Genomic DNA, 20,369 nt, shown 5'->3' with positions numbered 1-20,369 from the left:
GATCTCCGTAGCATCCACCTCCATTGAAAGCCCAGATAAGGCAGCTCACGTTCCGATCCCCAGTGCCTACCACGACCTCATGGAGGTATTCAGTAGGACGAAAGCGAGCGGACTACCTCCCCACTGTGATTACGACTGCGCTATTGATTTGCTCCCAGGCACTACACCACCACGAGGGAGGGTCTACCCGCTAACAATCACTGAGCAAAAGGCCATGGAAGAGTACATTCAGGAGGCGTTGCACCAAGGATATATACGACCATCCACTTCTCCCGCATCCGCGGGATTTTTCTTCGTGGAGAAGAAGGGAGGAGGTTTACGACCGTTTATAGTGGAGGTGGACGCATCAGAAACCGGGGTAGGAGCCATTCTGTCCCAACGATTTGGAGAAAAACCAAAACTTCACCCGGTGGCCTTCTTCTCGCGAAAACTTTCCCCAGCCGAGAGAAACTACGATGTGGGGAATCGGGAGCTCTTGGCAGTTAAGTTAGCGCTGGAGGAGTGGAGACACTGGTTAGAGGGGGCTACTCATCCATTTGTCATCTTCATGGACCATAAGAACCTGGAGTACCTTCGCACGGCAAAGCGACTCACACCACGCCAGGCCCGATGGGCCCTATTTTTCACTAGATTTCAATTCACGTTATCCTACAGACCCAGGTCCAAGAACACAAAGGCGGATGCCCTGTCTCGTCTTGATCAGACAGAACAGATCGACGAGCAGGAGGAATACATCATTCATCCCTCATGTGTTATCAGTGCGCTAGAGTGGGAGCTGGACGTGGAACTAGAGCAGATTCCCCAGTCCCAAGTTCCTGTAAAGTGTCCTCCCGACAGACTCTTTGTATCTGAAGAGTACCGCCAAGAACTCATCATCTGGGCACACACGGTACTCGGTACGGGGCATCCTGGGACACAACGCACACACCATCTCCTGGAAGAGAAATACTGGTGGCCCAACATGATAGGAGACATGCACAAGGTGGTGAAGTCCTGTTCATCGTGCGCACAGAGTAAAGTACCTCGGACCCTCCCCGCCGGGAGGCTCAAGCCTTTACCTATCCCCGAACGCCCATGGTCACACATATCTGTAGATTTCGTAACAGACCTGCCTAGATCCCAGGGAGATACCACTATTCTAGTCGCAGTGGACCGGTTCTCCAAGTCCGTACGCTTCATTCCCTTACCCACTCTCCCCACTGCATTCAGGACAGCTGAAGTGCTATTCCATCATGTGTTCAGGTATTACGGCATTCCGGAGGAGATTGTCAGTGACAGGGGCCCGCAGTTCACCTCAAGAGTGTGGTCCAGTTTCATGACCAAGCTGGGAGTAACAGTGAATCTCACCTCCGGGTATCACCCACAAGCCAATGGGCAAGCCGAACGAGTAAATCAGGAACTGGGACGATTCCTCCGCACCTTTTGTGCCAACAACCCAGAGGACTGGAGCAAGTTCTTGCCATGGGCTGAGTACGCCCAGAACTCACTACGTCATTCGGCCACCAATCTCACCCCCTTCCAGTGCGTGCTCGGTTACCAACCGCCTCTGTTCCCGTGGAACGCAACCCCCACCGCAGCTCCGGCCGTTGACCACTGGTTCAAACGTAGTGAGCGTGTCTGGGCTGACACCCATCGACGCCTGACAGAGACGTATAAACACAAGGCAGATCGCCGCCGCAAAGAACACCCTAACTACCAACCAGGCGACCGGGTATGGTTGTCCACAAGAGACTTGAGACAAGCCCACGGTTGTAAAAAAACTAGCGCCAAGGTATACTGGACCGTTCAAGATACTCAAGCGGGTCAATGAGGTCACCTACCGTCTGGAACTGCCACGGCACAGCCGCATCTCCCCTTCATTCATACACGTATCACGTCTCAAACCTGTTGTTAACGGTCCTCTAGTCACCGAAGTACCAGCTGAGACTCCTCCGAATCCTCTGGAGATTGATGGACAACCGGCTTACCGCGTCAAAAACATCCTCAAATCTAGACGCAGGAGGGGCAAGCTGGAGTATTTGGTCGAGTGGGAGGGTTACGGACCGGAGGAACAGTTCTGGGTGCCCAAACAGGATATACTGGATCCACAGCTCACCAAGGACTTTCACGTCACTCATCCTCATCTCCCACGTCCACGATCCCGGGGAGGCCAAGAAAGAACTCGGCTCAAGGAGTGAGCCCTTTGGGGGGGGGTTCTGTCACAGCGCGGTCCGATCAGAACTCAAATTCCCAAGATGCAATGCTCACTTCTCAGGCACGCATGAGCTCACCATCCCCGGAGTTCTGATCAGACACACCTGGCACCAATCACACACACACACACTAGTACTTAGGAAGGACATCCACCCGGGATCTGCGCGAAGTATACGCTCAGTAACTTAGTTTGCTGCGTTACCAAGCTCTTCTAGTTCATTGTTTCTTATGATCTTCGACCCTCGCTTCTCGTCTCGACTACGCTATCTGGATATCCCCATTTGTATTGTTCGCCCGATCGCTTTACCCTTGCTGACTCTACGACTACGCTTCCGGAACTTCCCGACACTACTCGGTTCACTCGCCTCCCACGCCTGCTTCCGTACCATCTCAAGGTTCGTGACACAAAATATAACAAGTGAACATCAAAAACACAAAACTTGATTATAATGTGCTGTAGATGGCCCACAGTGTGCTTGTTTAAAAGAATTAATAATACACTAGTGACTAATATATCAAAGCGCTGCTGAATTCTTGATTCAGAAGATGGTCATTAAGATGGTGATTAATGTTTTATAACATTTAAAGGCAGAGCCTTCAGTGTCAGCACTTTGTAATAGTCAGTGTGTTTTCCTCCACGGGATTGTTCTCAGGAAATAGGACTTAGCACTCCAGTCTCTCCTGTATTTCTGTCTTATTAACTTCAAGTGAGAGAAAAAAGAGAGGCTGGTGAGGGAGCAACAGTTTATAGCTACTGTATCATAAGTGATAATATTAACTACAGTATGAAATGCACCCATAAACAGATAAAAAGTATAATGTGTTGTACTTTTGTTGTGGTATGAGAGCAATTAAACAAGAAATAATCAATGTGGGTGTGGTAAGAGTAACTCTGCATTGCATAGGGTCGAATGACCTCTCCCCATCATTTATTTTCCTTTTCATTATTGATCTTTTAAATTTATTTCTTGCTTATCTGATTTATCTTCATTTAAAACACAGCTCTGAGTCCACAGGTGGAGAGTTACAGCAGTGATCAATAGAGTTAAAGTGTATATTGTGAGTTGGTCTGATGCTGCTGCTGCCATCTAGAGGATAATGTGAGACACACAGGAGGGAAGCACTACATCCATGTAAGAATAAAAATGTGACCAAAACTCAAGAGAAGGCTCGAATCACATTGTGCGTGTGTAACGTGCATGACCACTATAAGTGCTTTGGAGCAGCAATTGTTCAGGTCAGTACTGAAATAGTCCAGGTTCATGTCATGTTAAGAAGCCTGTAAGTGGGCGGAGCCAGGGGTAAGTAGACCATTGTCTGTGAGTACTGAAGAGTAGAAGGGTGTGTAGCCAAGGATCTAACAATTACAATGAAACTGTATCAGAATATGTTCTTATATCCTCCAGAAATATCCCTGAATCTGTCTAACTGCTTTTTGTTCGTAATGTGAAGGGAATAAGAACAGAATTACAACATTACAAAGTCCATGATCGCATAACATTTCCCATTCCAGCTGCTGCTGCTTTTGTTTCATTTGTCAAGTTTTTGGAAGTGTGATGTTTTGACCAGGAGAAAGACCTGAAGCACAGAATTTCATAGTGTAGTTTTTTCTTCATAAAGAGATGCAGGCAGCCACAAAAGTGGAGGGATGGAGACAGAATTTATTCATTTATTCATTTGACCCCTTCATGGTCTCATCATCCAAAACACCTGTAACCTTTGACTCCCTTTCTTACAAACCCTCTGTGGCTGGAAACTCAGTGACCTAAGTCTAGAAAATAGAACCTACCAAGTAACGCATAGCAACCACAGTCCATTATCGATGCAGTACTCAAAATGTAAAGGAGTAAACGTACAACACACAGGAAGCATTGAGTGGAGTTTAAAATACATAATATTCTACACTCCCCTTTAGGATTAATTAATTGTTTAATAATCAAAGTGAAAATAAAAAAGACAGAGAATAGTCATTATAATCATGAAATTACAAGTAAATCAGTACATCAGTAAATATCAGTGTGTGGCTAAGCTTACTCATCCCAAAGTTCCAAAAATATTAGGAGGCAAATGCATCATTACAGCATTAATATGGATTCAAATTATTAATATGGATTATATAAATCATTATATAAAATGATTAAAAGTGATTAAATAGGGAATGATAAATGATGATTCATGATAAAAATAACAATAAATAATAATAAATGTTCACTGTTGATTGTTGAGCGTGGCTATTGAGCTGAAACTTCTAACTAACCTCTAACCCTGTGTCATGGAGGTTATGAAAATCATTACACATCAGAAATGTAACTTGAAGGAGGTGTGTGTAATTTTGTGAACAACTCAAATCCTGACTCTCAAAACAAATCCAGAAGCACAAACTTTCAGCATCAGGTAATCACAGAACACATGATATCTAACATATGAAATGGCATCTTTTATACACTTTATTTGACCACATTTCAGGATGAGGATGAAGACTCTCAGCACTTCCATGTGCTGGTTTCCAAGCATATAGCAAACTTCTGAACAGCGATAAACTGGCTTTTTGAAAAACTATTCATTTACATTATCTGATCTTGACAGGTTATTCCACAATTTAGTTTGAAACTAGAATAATTTTCAAGTAAGAGGCCAGTCCAGTTTAATAGAGAATCTGGCAGCAACAATCTCATTGGTTAGAGGGCAATTTCTGACTCCAACTGTGTCCAACTGGTCAGTTTAACACTTGAGACTTTGGTAGCCTGAATCTGATTGGTTGGTGTTGGGGTTCAGACTTTGGTAGACTGAATCTGATTGGTTGGTGTTGGGGTTCAGACTGTGGTAGACCGAATCTGATTGGTTGGTGTTGGGGTTCAGACTTTGATAGACTGAATCTGATTGGTTGGTGTTGGGGTTCAGACTTTGGTAGACCGAATCTGATTGGTTGGTGTTGGGGTTCAGACTTTGGTAGACTGAATCTGATTGGTTGGTGTTGGGGTTCAGACTTTGGCAGACCGAATCTGATTGGTTGGTGTTGGGGTTCAGAGTTTGGTAGACCGAATCTGATTGGTTGGTGTTGGGGTTCAGAGTTTGGTAGACTGAATCTGATTGGTGGTGTTGGGGTTCAGACTGTGGTAGACTGAATCTGATTGGTTGGTGTTGGGGTTCCGATTGTGGTAGACTGAATCTGATTGGTTGGTGTTGGGGTTCAGACTGTGGTAGACCGAATCTGATTGGTTGGTGTTGGGGTTCAGACTTTGCTAGACCGAATCTGATTGGTTGGTGTTGGGGTTCAGACGTTGGTAGACTGAATCTGATTGGTTGGTGTTGGGGTTCAGACTTTGGTAGACTGAATCTGATTGGTTGGTGTTGGGGTTCAGACTGTGGTAGACCGAATCTGATTGGCTGGTGTTGGGGTTCAGACTTTGATAGACTGAATCTGATTGGTTGGTGTTGGGGTTCAGACTTTGGTAGACCGAATCTGATTGGTTGGTGTTGGGGTTCAGACTTTGGTAGACTGAATCTGATTGGTTGGTGTTGGGGTTCAGACTTTGGTAGACTGAATCTGATTGGTTGGTGTTGGGGTTCAGACTTTGGTAGACCAAATCTGATTGGTTGGTGTTGGGGTTCAGACTGTGGTAGACCGAATCTGATTGGTTGGTGTTGGGGTTCATATTTTGATAGACTGAATCTGATCGGTTGGTGTTGGGGTTCAGACTTTGGTAGACCGAATCTAATTGGTTGGTGTTGGGGTTCAGAATTTGGTAGACCGAATCTAATTGGTTGCTGTTGGGGTTCAGAGTTTGGTAGACTGAATCTGATTGGTTGGTGTTGGGGTTCAGACTGTGGTAGACTGGATCTGATTGGTTGGTGTTGGGGTTAAGACTGTGGTAGACCGAATCTGATTGGTTGGTGTTGGGGTTCAGACGTTGGTAGACTGAATCTGATTGGTTGGTGTTGGGGTTCAGACTTTGGTAGACAGAATCTGATTGGTTGGTGTTGGGGTTCAGACTTTGGTAGACCGAATCTGACTGGTTGGTGATGGGGTTCAGAGTTTGGTAGACCGAATCTGATTGGTTGGTGTTGGGGTTCAGATTTTGATAGACTGAATCTGATTGGTTGGTGTTGGGGTTCAGACTTTGATAGACTGAATCTGATTGGTTGGTGTTGGGGTTCGGACTTTGGTAGACCGAATCTGATTGGTTGGTGTTGGGGTTCAGACTTTGGTAGACTGAATCTGATTGGCTGGTGTTGGGGTTCAGACTTTGGTAGACCGAATTTGATTGGTTGGTGTTGGGGTTCAGACTTTGGTAGACCGTATCTGATTGGTTGTTGGGGTTCATATTTTGATAGACTGAATCTGATCGGTTGGTCTTGGGGTTCAGACTTTGGTAGACTGAATCTGATTGGTTGGTGTTGGGGTTCAGACTTTGGTAGACTGAATCTGATTGGTTGGTGTTGGGGTTCAGAGTTTGGTAGACCGAACTTGATTGGTTGGTGTTGGGGTTCAGATTTTGGTAGACCAAATCTGATTGGTTGGTGTTGGGGTTCAGACTTTGATAGACTGAATCTGATTGGTTGGTGTTGGGGTTCGGACTTTGGTAGACTGAATCTGATTGGTTGGTGTTGGGGTTCAGACTTTTATAGACCGAATCTGATTGCTTGGTCATTTGTCTTGACTGGAAATGGAGCACATTTGGGTCATTTTCATAATCTCCATTTGTCTGAAATTATAATAATAAAAAAGAGAAGTTTTAGAAGTTGTAAAAACTTGAAATGTTTTGTCAAATTAATTAATGGAGTAAATGAGTTGTTTTACTGTTAATTTGTACTCACCTCTCTGTAAGTTGGAGTCATTGTTCCTGGGCCTGCAGGAAGATGAGGAAACAAAAAGAACAAGTGTTACTTTAATCTTTATAAGTACAGACACCACATGTATGACTGAAACCCTTTTGACGTGAGTTTGACGTGTTATTGATTATATGACTATAACACTAACTGGGAGGAGAATCAGTCACGTAGCAGTCCAACATAATTTTCTATGGCAGGGGTGCCCACAATTTTTTGACTTGTGAGCTACTTTTAACATGACCAGTCAAAGAGATCTACCTACACTAAAAATGCGAAACATATATTTATTTATATATATATACTGCGTATACTTCAAATATATATATACACACACACAATATATGTTCATGTACCTTGCATAACTGCATGAACCCTTATGGCACACTACAATTCAGTACATTTTTGGTCAATACCTTACTCTGATGACTTGCACTGAATAGAATCAGCCAGGTTTGCATAGTCCGGACAGTAGCTGCTGGTAGCCAGCCTCAAGCAGGACTCCAAATGATGATCAGTCATTGTGGAACGGTATTTGGACTTAATAATCTTCATGTGGGAAAAGGCTGACTCACATAAATAAGTAAAGCCAAATAATGCAGTCAAGGAGGTTGCACATTTCCTCATGTTTGGATACTTTTCCCCTGTGAGTAAGTTCCAAAACTGTCCATGAGCCCTGGACTTCAGCTGAATGTCAGTCTGTAGTTTCAAAATCTCATCCTCAACTTCAGACGAGTTCAGGTGAAACAGCGTTGCAATTTTCGATGCGAGTTGTCCCTGAATGGGTAGCACATGAATGTGGCGAATGCCTCCAATAAAGCAAAGTCTTGAAAGCGTCTGTCAAACTCTGACCGACAGCTGTCAATCTGCTCCGTGTAGCGTGCGGTGCGCACAATCCTTCCGCTGCGTCAAAGGTTTTGGAAGTTCCCAAAATCATGGCGCTGCAGCTTTGAGGACAGAAGTTGCATTTTCCGTTTAAAGGCATTAACTGCCTTTAATTTTTGTCTTTTCCTTGCAGCTCCAAATTAAGTTGGTCAGATCGGTTAAAAATGCTCGGTTAAAAAAACGTCCAGCAGCCGCTGATCATCATTGAGCTGGGTGTATTCTGCATGTTTAACAGCAAAAAGAAACTCCCTTATCTCCGGACAGAGCTCTCGAAATCTCTGCAGGAATTTACCCCTACTAAGCCATCTCACATCAGTGTGTAGCAGGAGCTCAGAGTGGTCGCAGTCTGCCTTCTCCAGATGCACACGGAACAGCTGTCTTTGAAGTGATCTAGCACGTATAGAACAGGCGATCTTTGTTGCCACATCCATGATCTCTTTCATGTTCAGCATTTTTGCGCATAAGGCTTATGGTGTATTATGCAGTGGTAGTTAAGGAAGTCAGGGAAAGCATCGTCTTCCCTGCACTTGGCAATGAATCCATTTGTGTTGCCAACCATTGACTGATATCAATTTGCACACTGGGAGCTGGGTTTTGTCAATGAAGTCTTTAAAAGACTGAAAAATGTCCTCTCCCCGCGATTTCGCTCGCTAGCCTTTAGCACTGGCGCGCTTGATCGCACACGCGTAGTGAGAGAAAAGATGAGATCTCAGACTGGCTACCCTGTACAACTAACATCATTTTTTATTATTATTATTTAGCGATCTACCCCCACTTCCTTTGCGATCGACATATTGGGCACCCCTATTCTATGGTGTGTGTGTGTGTGTGTGTGTGTGTGTATGTACTTTGCGTCCTGTGTCTCTTATGTAGAATCACAATGAGGAATATGACTCCAATCAGAAGCAACAGAAGCAGCAGCAGAATTACAGACACAGTGATCACAGTGAAAGCTGGAAATCCTGGAAGAGAAATACGAGATCAGTCAGATGATCACATTAAACTACACACTGATCATTCAGAAAAACCTGATCATCATAGTCACATCATAGTCATGTAGTTAGACTGTGGGGGTGAGGTGCATGAAAGTATAATCACCTCCTTCAAGAGAAGTTGGCGTAGACATTGATGATGATGATGATGATGAAGATGATGATGTTGGTAAAGATGATGAATATATTGTTGACACTGATGCTGAAACAGGGACACGTGGATCTAAAGCACAGAAACATATAGATAGTTTGGATGATAAAGGAGTCGTATGTAGATCCAGCATATGCCTGAAAGCAGTACAGGGCTCTTATGTATAAAAGTGTTGAGAGTAAAAATTTGGTGTCAAATGACAAAATATTATAAGTAATGAAGACATTGAGAGGATCCAGACTCATAAGAGAACCCTCCACCTCTGGGTGTAGCCTGATAGTGGGATTCATTATGAGCATCCTGGTCTCTGTGAGTACAGCAGATGTTTTTCAGTAAGTCTACAGCTCGGGTTACTGTCTACATGAAGTTTTTACATGTTCTGTTCTGTGATTCCTCCGGGTTCTCTGGTTTTCTCCCACTCCCACAAACATGCTGAGAAGTGGAATGGCTACACTACATTACTGTTAAGTGTCAATGAGGATGTGACTCTGTGAAGATGAATGAATTCATTTTCTTTTTCTGTTGATGAATAAATGCTTGAAGTAAGCAAATGTATTTCAGTAAGAAGCAAAACCTCTCTTCCAATAGAGCAAGAATATAAAATACATTCTAAGATAAATCAAGCTGTCAGAATGGTCTGAAATTACAGAATAGCAGCTTTACTCATACAAACTCACCAGTAACTGTCAGTTCGATCTGTGTGAAATAAACCTTGTATCCATGATCGGATGTCCAGGCTGCTTCAGCTCCACACCAGTATTCACCAGAGTCCTCCTCAGTTACATTTCTAATACTCACAGTGAACATTTGTGTTTCTCTGTCATCATACAAGGAGAATTTCCCCATATTTACATATTTTCTACTTTCTTTAACAGATGCTTTATAAGAACAAGCAGCATGTTGCAGCCTCGTCTTGCAGAGAAACTTGGGGTCACTCCTGAGGGATTCTGGGTATTTACAGCTGACAATCAAATCTCCTCCTACATGGGCAGTCTTACTGATGGACTTCTCATAGGACAGATCTGCAAATCACAACCAATCAGATCAGTTTATATGTGTATATGTGTCCTAGCTCTGATTAACAACACTTAGACAGTTATACAGTAAATTTACAAATAAATCGGATGTTTCTTCTGATAAAACACATAATTAAAGATCCTCATCTTCTGTTACTTTCAGCTTCACTACAGTGTAGATCTGTATTTCATCAGACACAACAACAGCACATGCGTATGTTCCAGTGTCCTCCGTAATCAGCTCTCTGATAAACACACTGAAGAATCCTGCACTTCTGCTGTCCTGAATTGAGAATCTGCCATCATGTGACCATTCACTGTGTAGTTTTGTTGTTATTTGATTAAAACTCCACTGATGTGTTCCCATCTTACAGAAAGATTTGGGTTTGTCTTTATATTCATCCTCATATCTGCACTTGATGTTGATTCCTCCCCCTGCATATGCACTCACTTCTCTAGAGACTGAGCCCCCTGTTAAAAGCAAGTTCATATCATGGTTACAACGTACATAAGTAAGAAATAAAACACATGGGGGCGTGTTTTTAATGAAAATAATCACCATTGGAGCTAAGTATTTGCCAACGACACTACTAAGTGTTCTATTATTATTATTATTATTATTATTATTAATAATAATATTATTATTATTATTAGTAGTAGTAGTAGTAGTAGTAGTAGTAGTAGTAGTAGTATTATAAAATTTATGAGATAAACAGTCACCAGCCTCTTATTTTCTCCCCCAAAACAAAACAAACCCGAAATACATATGTACCAAATCCAGGGAGACTGATGCGAGTGCAGATGAGCGTTATTAAATAAACAACTAATAAATAACCAGAAGAAAGAAAAAGAACCAAGACCTAGCAAAACCAACCAAAATTAAGACAAGGCTATGACAGGGGAAAACATAAACGCCAAGCAGCTAAGGAGAGAAAACACAGAACTTAAATAGAGAAACTAATCAGGAGAAATACACCTGAGGTGAGCACAAACACAGGAACTAAAACTAAATAAGAAGTTCAAAAACACGCGTGCCCTCTGGGGAGACCGTCCATGGTGGACCTGACATCATAATGCAGCTCGTCATGTTACTGAAAAAGTGAAGAGTTCAATCTGCTCTGTTTAACTGTTGAATAAACATTCATTAAACATTCAGGCTTTCACAGAAAAACTAACCATATCAAGGAAAATATATTTTTGTTATTAAATAATGTGTTTTCACATCTATTAATGTGGTACATTATGTGGTAAAAGTCCCTGTGAAGTAGCTGTTACTATAGAAACAATAATGTATTAGATTGAGCTCATTCGCATAAACCTGAGATTTTCAGTCAGCACTAATGTCAGAGCTGCTGTTATAGAAAATGAATCAACACCAATCAGTACTGAGCATTCAACACCACTGTAATATAATTATAAATAAGCATTATATAGCATATAGAAAATCCTACTGTTTGTACTTTCAGTGTAGATAATGCTAATGATGCTAAATGTTCAGGAAGATAAACAGAAGGCAGCGGTGGGAGACTCACCTTCCTTTACCTTCAGTTTCACCGGTGTGTAAATGTCTTTTCCCCTGGGTAAATCAACTCTACAGTAGTACGTCCCAGTGTCCTCTACAGTGAGCTCTCTGATCTTCACACTGAACTCTGCTGATTTGGTGTCATCAAACAGTGAGAATCTTCCTGAATTTATCCACTCGTTTTTAGTTCCTGACTTTATTTGATCAGAACAGTATGTCCATGAACGCTTACAGAAAAATTTTTGGTTTTCTCTGTATTGTGTATGATACTTGCACTTGATAAGGACTCCTCCTCCTGAATATCCTGTTACTTCGTTGGAGGCTCCTCCATCTAACAAAACACCAAACATCCATCTGAGCAAAACCTTCCTTCATGTAACACTGCTGCTGATAGTGAGGATTATTCTGAAGTGCATTTCTTTACCTGAGATCAGACAGAGGGTGAAGATGAGGAGGATCTTCATCCTGAGTTCACACTCCCAGATCTCCACACCAACTCCACTTCAGAAAGATATTAAAGCTCCTGTTCTTTCAAATGCTCGCTTAAAAGTCTGTCACAATCTCTGACCCACCCAGATCTTTGTCTTAAAAAGAAAGTGAAACAACGTCCACTTCCCCTGACTCTTTTTCCATTGCCCCTTCTGAACCAGCTTCCAGAAGATGTAAGATGTGGACAAACGCTGGTCACATTTAAAACCAGACTGAAAACACATCTATTTAGCCTTGCATTTACTGACTGAACACTATGCTGCACTTTACTGATTGATCTATATCATTTCAGTTTTTCCCCTTTTTACCCATTAATTTTTTTTATTCTCTTTTATCACTTGCTCGTTTTAATTCATTTTTCAAGTTTTTATTTCTTACTTTTATCTTTTGTTCTTTTATATTTTTTAATGCCTTGTATTTTCTACATAATTTTTATGTAAAGCACTTTGAATTACCATTGTGTATGAACTGTGCAATATAAATAAACTTGCCGTGCCTTGTCTCTGTGAGGAAATTGTTCACACCAAACATATGTGTGAAGTGTGTGAGCAAAATGCAGCAGAGACACTTTCAAATGGATTCAAACTGTCACGCTTGACTTTGTAAATTTGTGAGTGTGTGTTCATTTGTGTCGACTCGTGTCCGAGGTGAAAGAGACAGCACAGTTTCAGATTTCAATAATTTCAACAATTCCAGATTTAGCTCGACGAGGCGACCATCCATGCCAAGTTCCTGTCTGAGGTCGCTGATAAGGACAACCAAGTTCTGCTCACACCCAAGTCTTCTGACACAGAAAACCGAGTTCTGCTCAAACCCAAGTCTTCTGACACAGAAAACCGAGTTCTGCTCCCACCCGAGTTTTCTGACACAGAAAACCAAGTTCTGCTCACACCCGAGTTTTCTGACACGGAAAAGTAAGTTCATCCAGCAGAGTCAATGGAGCATGACGCTACTATTTCCTGCTCTGCTGAGGAAGCCTCTCTGCCTTCCTGCTCAACCGAGGACGCCGCTCAGTCTCCCAGTTCAGCTGAAAACATTTTGGGCCAGGACCGGCAGGGGAGAAGAGTGTGCTCTTGGGAGGGGGTCTGTCACGATTCCCCTCCCCCCAGCACTGTAGCGTGCAGCGTGCACGGAGACCTGAACTGCGAGCTCGTTGTGCAAGCTCGAAGCGTGAGTTCGATGCGCGATCTCTTAGCGTTTGCACACTTTACGATTACGTTTGTCATTTAAACCCCTCGTGTCTTTTTGAACTTCGTATTGAGTGTTATCACCGTACCAAGAGTTTGTACCCTGTTCCTCGTTTTGTTTCATGTTCTTTGATCTTGTTTCTCGTTCTCAAGTCTAGCCTTGCCCAGTTTATACCTGTTTGACAATCGCCTGACTCATTGCCTCTTTCTTGACCTCACTATTGTAATGATTTGGATTTGTCTGCCTATCTCTCTTTATTGAAAGCTCTTTTCAGGAATTGCATCCGTCCCATCCTTCATTACGTGGAAAACATATTAGTTGTTCATCTAGTTTTTTGGGTTGTTTTTTTTTTATTTTTTTATTTTTTTTTTGCGACTGCAACAAATTAGTTTACATACGCGTTGCAGAATCTGCAAAATGTCATTTTTTTTAATAAGACGGATTATAAAAATTGTATGAATGAGCTATTTCACATAACAGATGTTTACATTATAGTCCACAAGACACAATAATAACTGAATTTACACAAATGAACCAGATCAAAAGTTTACACACGCTCGATTATTAACACTGCGTGTCGTTACCTGGATGGTCAACGATATAATGTTTTGTGAGAGTTGTTCACGAGTCCCTTGTTTGTCCTGAGCAGTTAAACCGCCCACTGTTCTTCAGATAAAATCCTCCAGGTCCTGCACATTCTTTACTTTTCCAGCATCTTCTGCATATTTGACCCTCTTTCTAACAGCGGCTGTATGATGCTGAGATCCATCTTGTCACACTGAGGATGACTGAGGGACTCGTACACGACTATTACAAAAGGTGCAAACGTTCACTGATGCTCAAGAAGGCAACACAATACATTAAGAGACCGGGGATGTGTAAGCTTTTTTTTTATGTATGCATTTTTTCTTATTTTTCTTATTTTTTAAATTTATATGATTAACATTTTCTAGATTGAAGTTGTATGTACACTCATGACCTCCACTGTGTAACAGAGTAGATTTAATGTGCTGTGTTCCAGTGTGCAGTCCAGAATACTTTACTAATAAATAAATAAATAAATAAATAAATAATCGTAGGGTTGGGTTCGATTCCCGGCCCGGGTGACTATACATGTCGACGTGTCCTTGGGCAAGACACTGAACCCCAAGTTGCTCCCGATGGTAAGCTAGCGCCTTGCATGGCAGCTCCTGCTACCATTGGTGTGTGAGTGTGTGAGTGTGTGTGTGTGAATGAGACACAGTGTGTAAAGCGCTTTGGATAAAAAGTGCTATATAAGTGCGCCATTTACCATTTATTTATTAGTAGTAACTCCCTTCTACCACAAGATGGCAGCACTTCAGCTCTTAAAATAAATAAACACTGTGTCGCTTTATGGGAGAACGAAATCATATTTCAAATACAAAACAAAATTTTTAATCAAATAAACTATTTAAATCTCTGTATTGTTATATTTATTATAATGTATTAACCTCTTTATTACTTGGAGATTTTTTCTTTCGTTCCCAACCAGCGTAAATCTTTTTATCCCACCCGTAATCAACAAATGCTGCCTCCTGCGTTACGATTGGTAAGTTATTTTCCCGCCTCCTTTTTGTGATTGGTTAATATTTCAGCCGCTCATGAAGTATTACGTCACATGCTGTCTGGTAAAACTGAATTAATTTACAACAGAGAATAATCTCAAGTAAGTATACATTAAGTAAGGAATAAAACTTAATTTAAGATAGGAAAATAATCAACAACAGGATTAAACGGAGTGACTCTTACCACCTTGAAGCTGATTCTTTTGCTATAACAGCACTTCCTGAAGTGTTTTATTCCTCTTGTACCACAGAAGTTGGCCAAATTCATTTATTAAAGAACAGCACGTCATACAGTTTATCCGTTTATAGCTACATTTCATGTACTAAAACAATTTACTTACTGTTATCGCTTCTGTTATGACACCTACAAACGGCTCGTCATGTAATCAAGCAAGACACCATGAAGTGTAAACTCTTCTGCAAACTGAAACTGGAGACTCCTTCTATAAATGATAAATAAACAACTCCTTACACAGAATTTCACCATATCAATGAGAATCACATTTTTAATCTGTTTATGTGACGAGTCCTCTATACAATCCCCTCTGTCAGGTGTTCCTATAGAAACAAGACGGTAGTAGAACGAGCACATTAACATGAAGCTGAAGAATCGTACTTTTATGACGTGGTTTTGGTGTAATGTTGAATTTAATAAGTACTGACAAATGGTAGAAACAAACAGCGAAGCTTTCTGTATAAAATTCCTTGTTTGTAAGTTGTTTCTATAGAATTCTTGCTTCCGGAGTGAATTCTCGAATCTGTTTGGTTATAAGAAATTAATCAACACCTTCTAACCAATCAGATTCGAGAACTCTACAAAGCTGTACACTTTTTTCTTTTTAAGTATAACCATGTAAACTCTCAGTTGACTGAAAGGGTGGGTCTCCATGCATTAGCTCATAAAGGATTTTGCCCAGAGTCCAGACAGTAGCAGGTTGAGGAAAGTGCTCAAGGGACGTAGCGCATACTGCCTGAGTGTACAAGAACGAGCAACAACCATCAGCACCATCACAAAACTGGTTCTCCACTGCATTCTGTTACGTTCTATCCCATAGTATTATGGCCTTACCTAGGCATTCCCTGCAAGGGGTGTCCTTAAGCAAAAAGCCACTGCCGAAATCTATCAACTTAATTTGTAGCGTCTCTGTGTTGATGAGGACATTCGCAGTCTTGATGTCAGTATGATAAACTCCACAGTCATAGCAGTGAAGAGCAGCCTTAACCAACTGTAGCATGATGTCTCGAGCCAGGGGTTCAGACAGTTTACCATTGTGAAGAGTATCACAGAATTGTTGGAGGTCCATGCAGGGACTGGGTCGCTCCAGGATCAAGACAAAGAAATCGGGTATCTCAAACCATTCCAGCAGCACCAGCACATTCGGATTGGGAATCGGCTTGGACAATATCTGCATCAATAACACCTCTGTAGAGAGTGATGTGTTGTCGGGCTACATAGTTAGCATGAGGTCAGAGTAAATACACTGAATCTGTAAATAGCCGAGATAGAAAGGTTTCAGCAATCTTTCATTTATATATATATATATATATATATATATATATATATATATATATATATATATATATATATATATATTCTAAATTATAGCTTATAAAATCTGAATTTGGAAAATGATTGGGAGAAGAATTGCTGTGGTCTAAATGAGCAGGTTTGAGCAAATGGACACACAATTGTAGTTAATATCTGGTCTATAACGTGGTTGTTATTTGCACTGTACTGATTCTCTGAATCGCAGACTTAAAATACTTACAGTGGTCATCATTCCATGGTACTCATCTCTGATGATAAATTTAACAGCAACCTGCGGGCATATACAAAAAAAATGATAAGTTCTAAAAAAAAATTTTTAAAAAAACGCTCATTTTGCTAGATTGTATTATTAATACAATCCTATACTCACTATATTAACTGTCAGCAAATTGAGGCTTTAAGGAAACTTTCCTTTTTCAGTCCAGTCCTGCATTAAAAACTGGAATGCAAAAAAAACATTCATTAATCAAACAATCATACAGTTTCTATCAAAATGATTCAACCCCATTGCAAATCAGGTTTGTTGTTGAAATGTACAGACTTTCAGCTGTTTGCGATGAACCAATGAAACAACAGCAGTTGAAATAGTTCAAAGCAATGGCCTCCAGTTCAGTAATATTCTTGGGTTTTTCATGCTGCAACCATCTTCTTCAAATCCCACCGGAGATTTTCCATGGAGTTCATGTTAGATGACTGTGATGGCGCTGTAGAATTTTCCAGGACTTCTAAACTAAGGAGAGTTTCTCTTTAAAAAGAGAAAAGAGCAGCAACAGAAGAAACAGAAATTAAGAAACTCTAAGCAAAATACCTAAGCTTAAAACTTTCTTTTAAAAAATATATAGAACTCCTAGACGTTGATAAACAATAATGAGGCTAATTTTACTACATCAACTACAATATCAACTACAATATATTTAGCTAGGCTGAATGAAATAATAATAATAATAATAATAATAATAATAATAATAATAATAATAATAATAATAATAATAATAAGTTTGCCCATTTGATTTACCAGTTGATGGAATTTAACTGGCATATAATTGAGGCCCCAAGGAATGCATTATCCCCGGGCCCGCAAACACTTAATGCAGCACTGATCATATAGCATTAATAATTTGTCCAAAAAGACAGATTTGTAAGTTACATAATACTGCATTTAATTAATTAATTAATTAATTAATTAATTAATTAATACAACAGAATGGTGTTGAAAGGCCTTTCACAGTTTTCTTCATAGTTTTCCACCTTAAAATGTATTTCTACACAATCAACAAATTTGATTTTCTTTCATAATGTCGTGTCATTATTTGATTTATTTATTTTTTTAAATTAGTGCAAAAGAGCATCAGGGCTGTGTGTGTGTGTGCGTGCGTGCGCGCGCGTGCGTGCGTGCGTGCGTGTGTGTGTGTGTGCGTGTGTGTGTGTGTGTGTGTGTGTGTGTGTGTGTGTGTGTGTGTGTGTGTGTGTGTTTGTGTGTGTGTGTGTGTGTTTGGATGCAAGTTTTCATTCCAACCCAACACCTGATTCCACCTGCTTAATCAGCTTAATCATGTTAACTACTAGTGAGATGGATAGTAAGGTCATTAACACAAAGGTCAATAATAATGTAACAGGGCTGACTAACATTATGGTAGCTACTTGTGTTGCAAAATAAATCCTCACCCACTGAGTCATGTCACTTGAGTAAGTGATCTCCTCAACTGCAATAATTGACATACAAAGCAGAGTTGTTGTTGTTAGCAGTTGCCAGCTAGCAATCTTGCTTTCCTAAACATACTATTATCTAGTGAGCATTGCTACCATTCCACTCCAACCCAAATATCCACCACAAGCATTGCAGTCTTTAAAATTTGGTGCCCATCACCAAGATATATAATCAGGACGTTTTAAAGCAAATCTTGCTACAGAGCCCGCTGTGTCATCACTGTAAGACTCAAGTAGACATGTTTACAATAGCTGTATCGATGGTTAAATTTTGCATTATGGATGGAGTGTCCCTTTAATGTAATGTGTGTAAGAAATTACAGAATAGCAGCTTTACTCATACAAACTCACCAGTAACTGTCAGGTCGATCTGTGTGAAATAAACCTTGTATCCATGATCAGATGTCCAGGCTGCTTCAGCTCCACACCAGTATTCACCAGAGTCCTGCTCAGTTACATTTCTAATACTCACAGTCATCATTTGTGTTTCTCTGTCATCATACAAGGAGAATTTCCCCTCATTTACATATTTTCTACTTTCTTTAACAGATATATACAGTATCTCACAAAAGTGAGTACACCCCTCACATTTTTGTAAATATTTGATTATATCTTTTCATGTGACAACACTGAAGAAATGACACTTTGCTACAATGTAAAGTAGCGAGTGTACAGCTTGTGTAACAGTGTAAATTTGCTGTCCCCTCAAAATAACTCAACACACAGCCATTAATGTCTAAACCGCTGGCAACAAAAGTGAGTACACCCCTAAGTGAAAATGTCCAAATTGGGCCCAATTAGTAATTTTCCCTCTACGGTGTCATGTGACTTGTTAGTGTTACAAGGTCTCAGGTGTGAATGGGGAGCAGGTGTGTTAAATTTGGTGTCATCGCTCTCACACTCCCTCATACTGGTCACTGGAAGTTCAACATGGCACCTCATGGCAAAGAACTCTCTGAGGATCTGAAAAAAGAATTGTTGCTCTACATAAAGATGGCCTAGGCTGTAAGAAGATTGCCAAGACCCTGACACTGAGCTGCAGCACGGTGGCCAAGACCATACAGCGGTTTAACAGGACAGGTTCCACTCAGAACAGGCCTCGCCATGGTCGACCAAAGAAGTTGAGTGCACGTGCTCAGCATCATATCCAGAGGTTGTCTTTGGGAAATAGACGTATGACTGCTGCCAGCATTGCTGCAGAGGTTGAAGGGGTGGAAAGTGTGTCTTGTCTACAGTCAAGCATGGTGGTGGGAGTGTCATGGTCTGGGGCTGCATGAGTGCTGCTGGCACTGGGGAGCTACAGTTCATTGAGGGAACCATGAATGCCAACATGTACTGTGACGTACTGATGCAGAGCATGATCCCCTCCCTTCAGAGACTGGGCCGCAGGGCAGTATTCCAGCATGATAACGACCCCAGACACACCTCCAAGACAACCACTGCCTTGCTAAAGAAGCTGAGGGTGAAGGTGATGGACTGGCCAAGCATGTCTCCAGACCTAAACCCTCTTGAGCATCTGTGGGGCATCCTCAAACGGAAGGTGGAGGAGCACAAGGTCTCTAACATCCACCAGCTCCGTGATGTCGTCATGGAGGAGTGGAAGAGGACTCCAGTGGCAACCTGTGAAGCTCTGGTGAACTCCATGCCCAAGAGGGTTAAGGCAGTGCTGGAAAATAATGGTGGCCACACAATATATATATATACAGTATAACTATTATAACTTGGCCTGAGGGTGCACTATTCCAACTTTCCAACTACAAGGCTGCTTTGTAAAGACTGAATGGGATTTGTTCAAGGACTTGGCAGAATATACACAAACTGATGTGTTTTACATTGCCTGACTCATTTCTGGAGGAGAGGAATCTGACTATTATGAAGAGGTCTGAAAGCTGACATCATGGTGCTCTGAAAACAACTTAACACCAAAACATCAAAGACTTTCATATTTATAAATGGAGACTGTGTGGAAACAGTTCACAGTTTTAAATTCCTGGGAATCCACATATCGGACAGTCTCTCCTGGAGTGAAAACACGACAGCTGGTGTTAAAAAGGCACAGCAGCACCAACACTCTGTTATAGAGAGTGTTTTAACATACTGCCTCACAGTGTGGTATGGGGGCTGCGCAGTAGCTGACAAAAAAGCTCTACAGGGTCATCAACACAGTGCAGAACATCATTGGCTGCCCTCTCCCCTCACTACAAGACATTACAAACACCTGCTACCTATCCAGAGCAAAAAACATTGTTAAGGACTCTTCC

At 41.3% G+C, this 20,369-nt stretch overlaps 1 protein-coding gene across 1 annotated transcript; it reads right to left on the bottom strand.

The window, feature by feature from the left end:
- Nucleotides 1-3,834: 3,834 nt before the first annotated feature.
- Nucleotides 3,835-10,066, bottom strand: LOC108271653 (GATA zinc finger domain-containing protein 14). The gene is made up of 5 exons (XM_053683771.1): nt 9,729-10,066; nt 9,007-9,123; nt 8,757-8,870; nt 7,012-7,043; nt 3,835-6,899 (listed from the first exon to the last, which is right to left on the bottom strand). Exons 1-5 carry the CDS (start codon nt 9,895-9,897, stop codon nt 5,436-5,438), a joined length of 1,896 nt encoding a protein of 631 aa, XP_053539746.1. The 5' UTR covers nt 9,898-10,066; the 3' UTR covers nt 3,835-5,435.
- Nucleotides 10,067-20,369: the final 10,303 nt, after the last annotated feature.

Source organism: Ictalurus punctatus, chromosome 11 (genome assembly GCF_001660625.3).
Source record: "Ictalurus punctatus breed USDA103 chromosome 11, Coco_2.0, whole genome shotgun sequence".
In the NCBI taxonomy this organism is placed as follows: Eukaryota; Metazoa; Chordata; class Actinopteri; order Siluriformes; family Ictaluridae; genus Ictalurus; species Ictalurus punctatus.
The sequence above is the reverse complement of the archived record's forward strand: the minus strand, read 5'-3'. Positions and strand labels throughout refer to the sequence as shown.

Excerpts from the sequence above, each read along its gene's own strand:
- LOC108271653 (XM_053683771.1), bottom strand. The coding sequence starts at position 9,897 with ATGGGGAAATTCTCCTTGTATGATGACAGAGAAACACAAATGTTCACT. Across the intron at positions 7,044-8,756 it reads TAAGAGACACAGGACGCAAA|GCCCAGGAACAATGACTCCA; the intron begins GTACATACACAC and ends ATCTTCCTGCAG. Across the intron at positions 6,900-7,011 it reads TGACTCCAACTTACAGAGAG|ACAAATGGAGATTATGAAAA; the intron begins GTGAGTACAAAT and ends TTATAATTTCAG.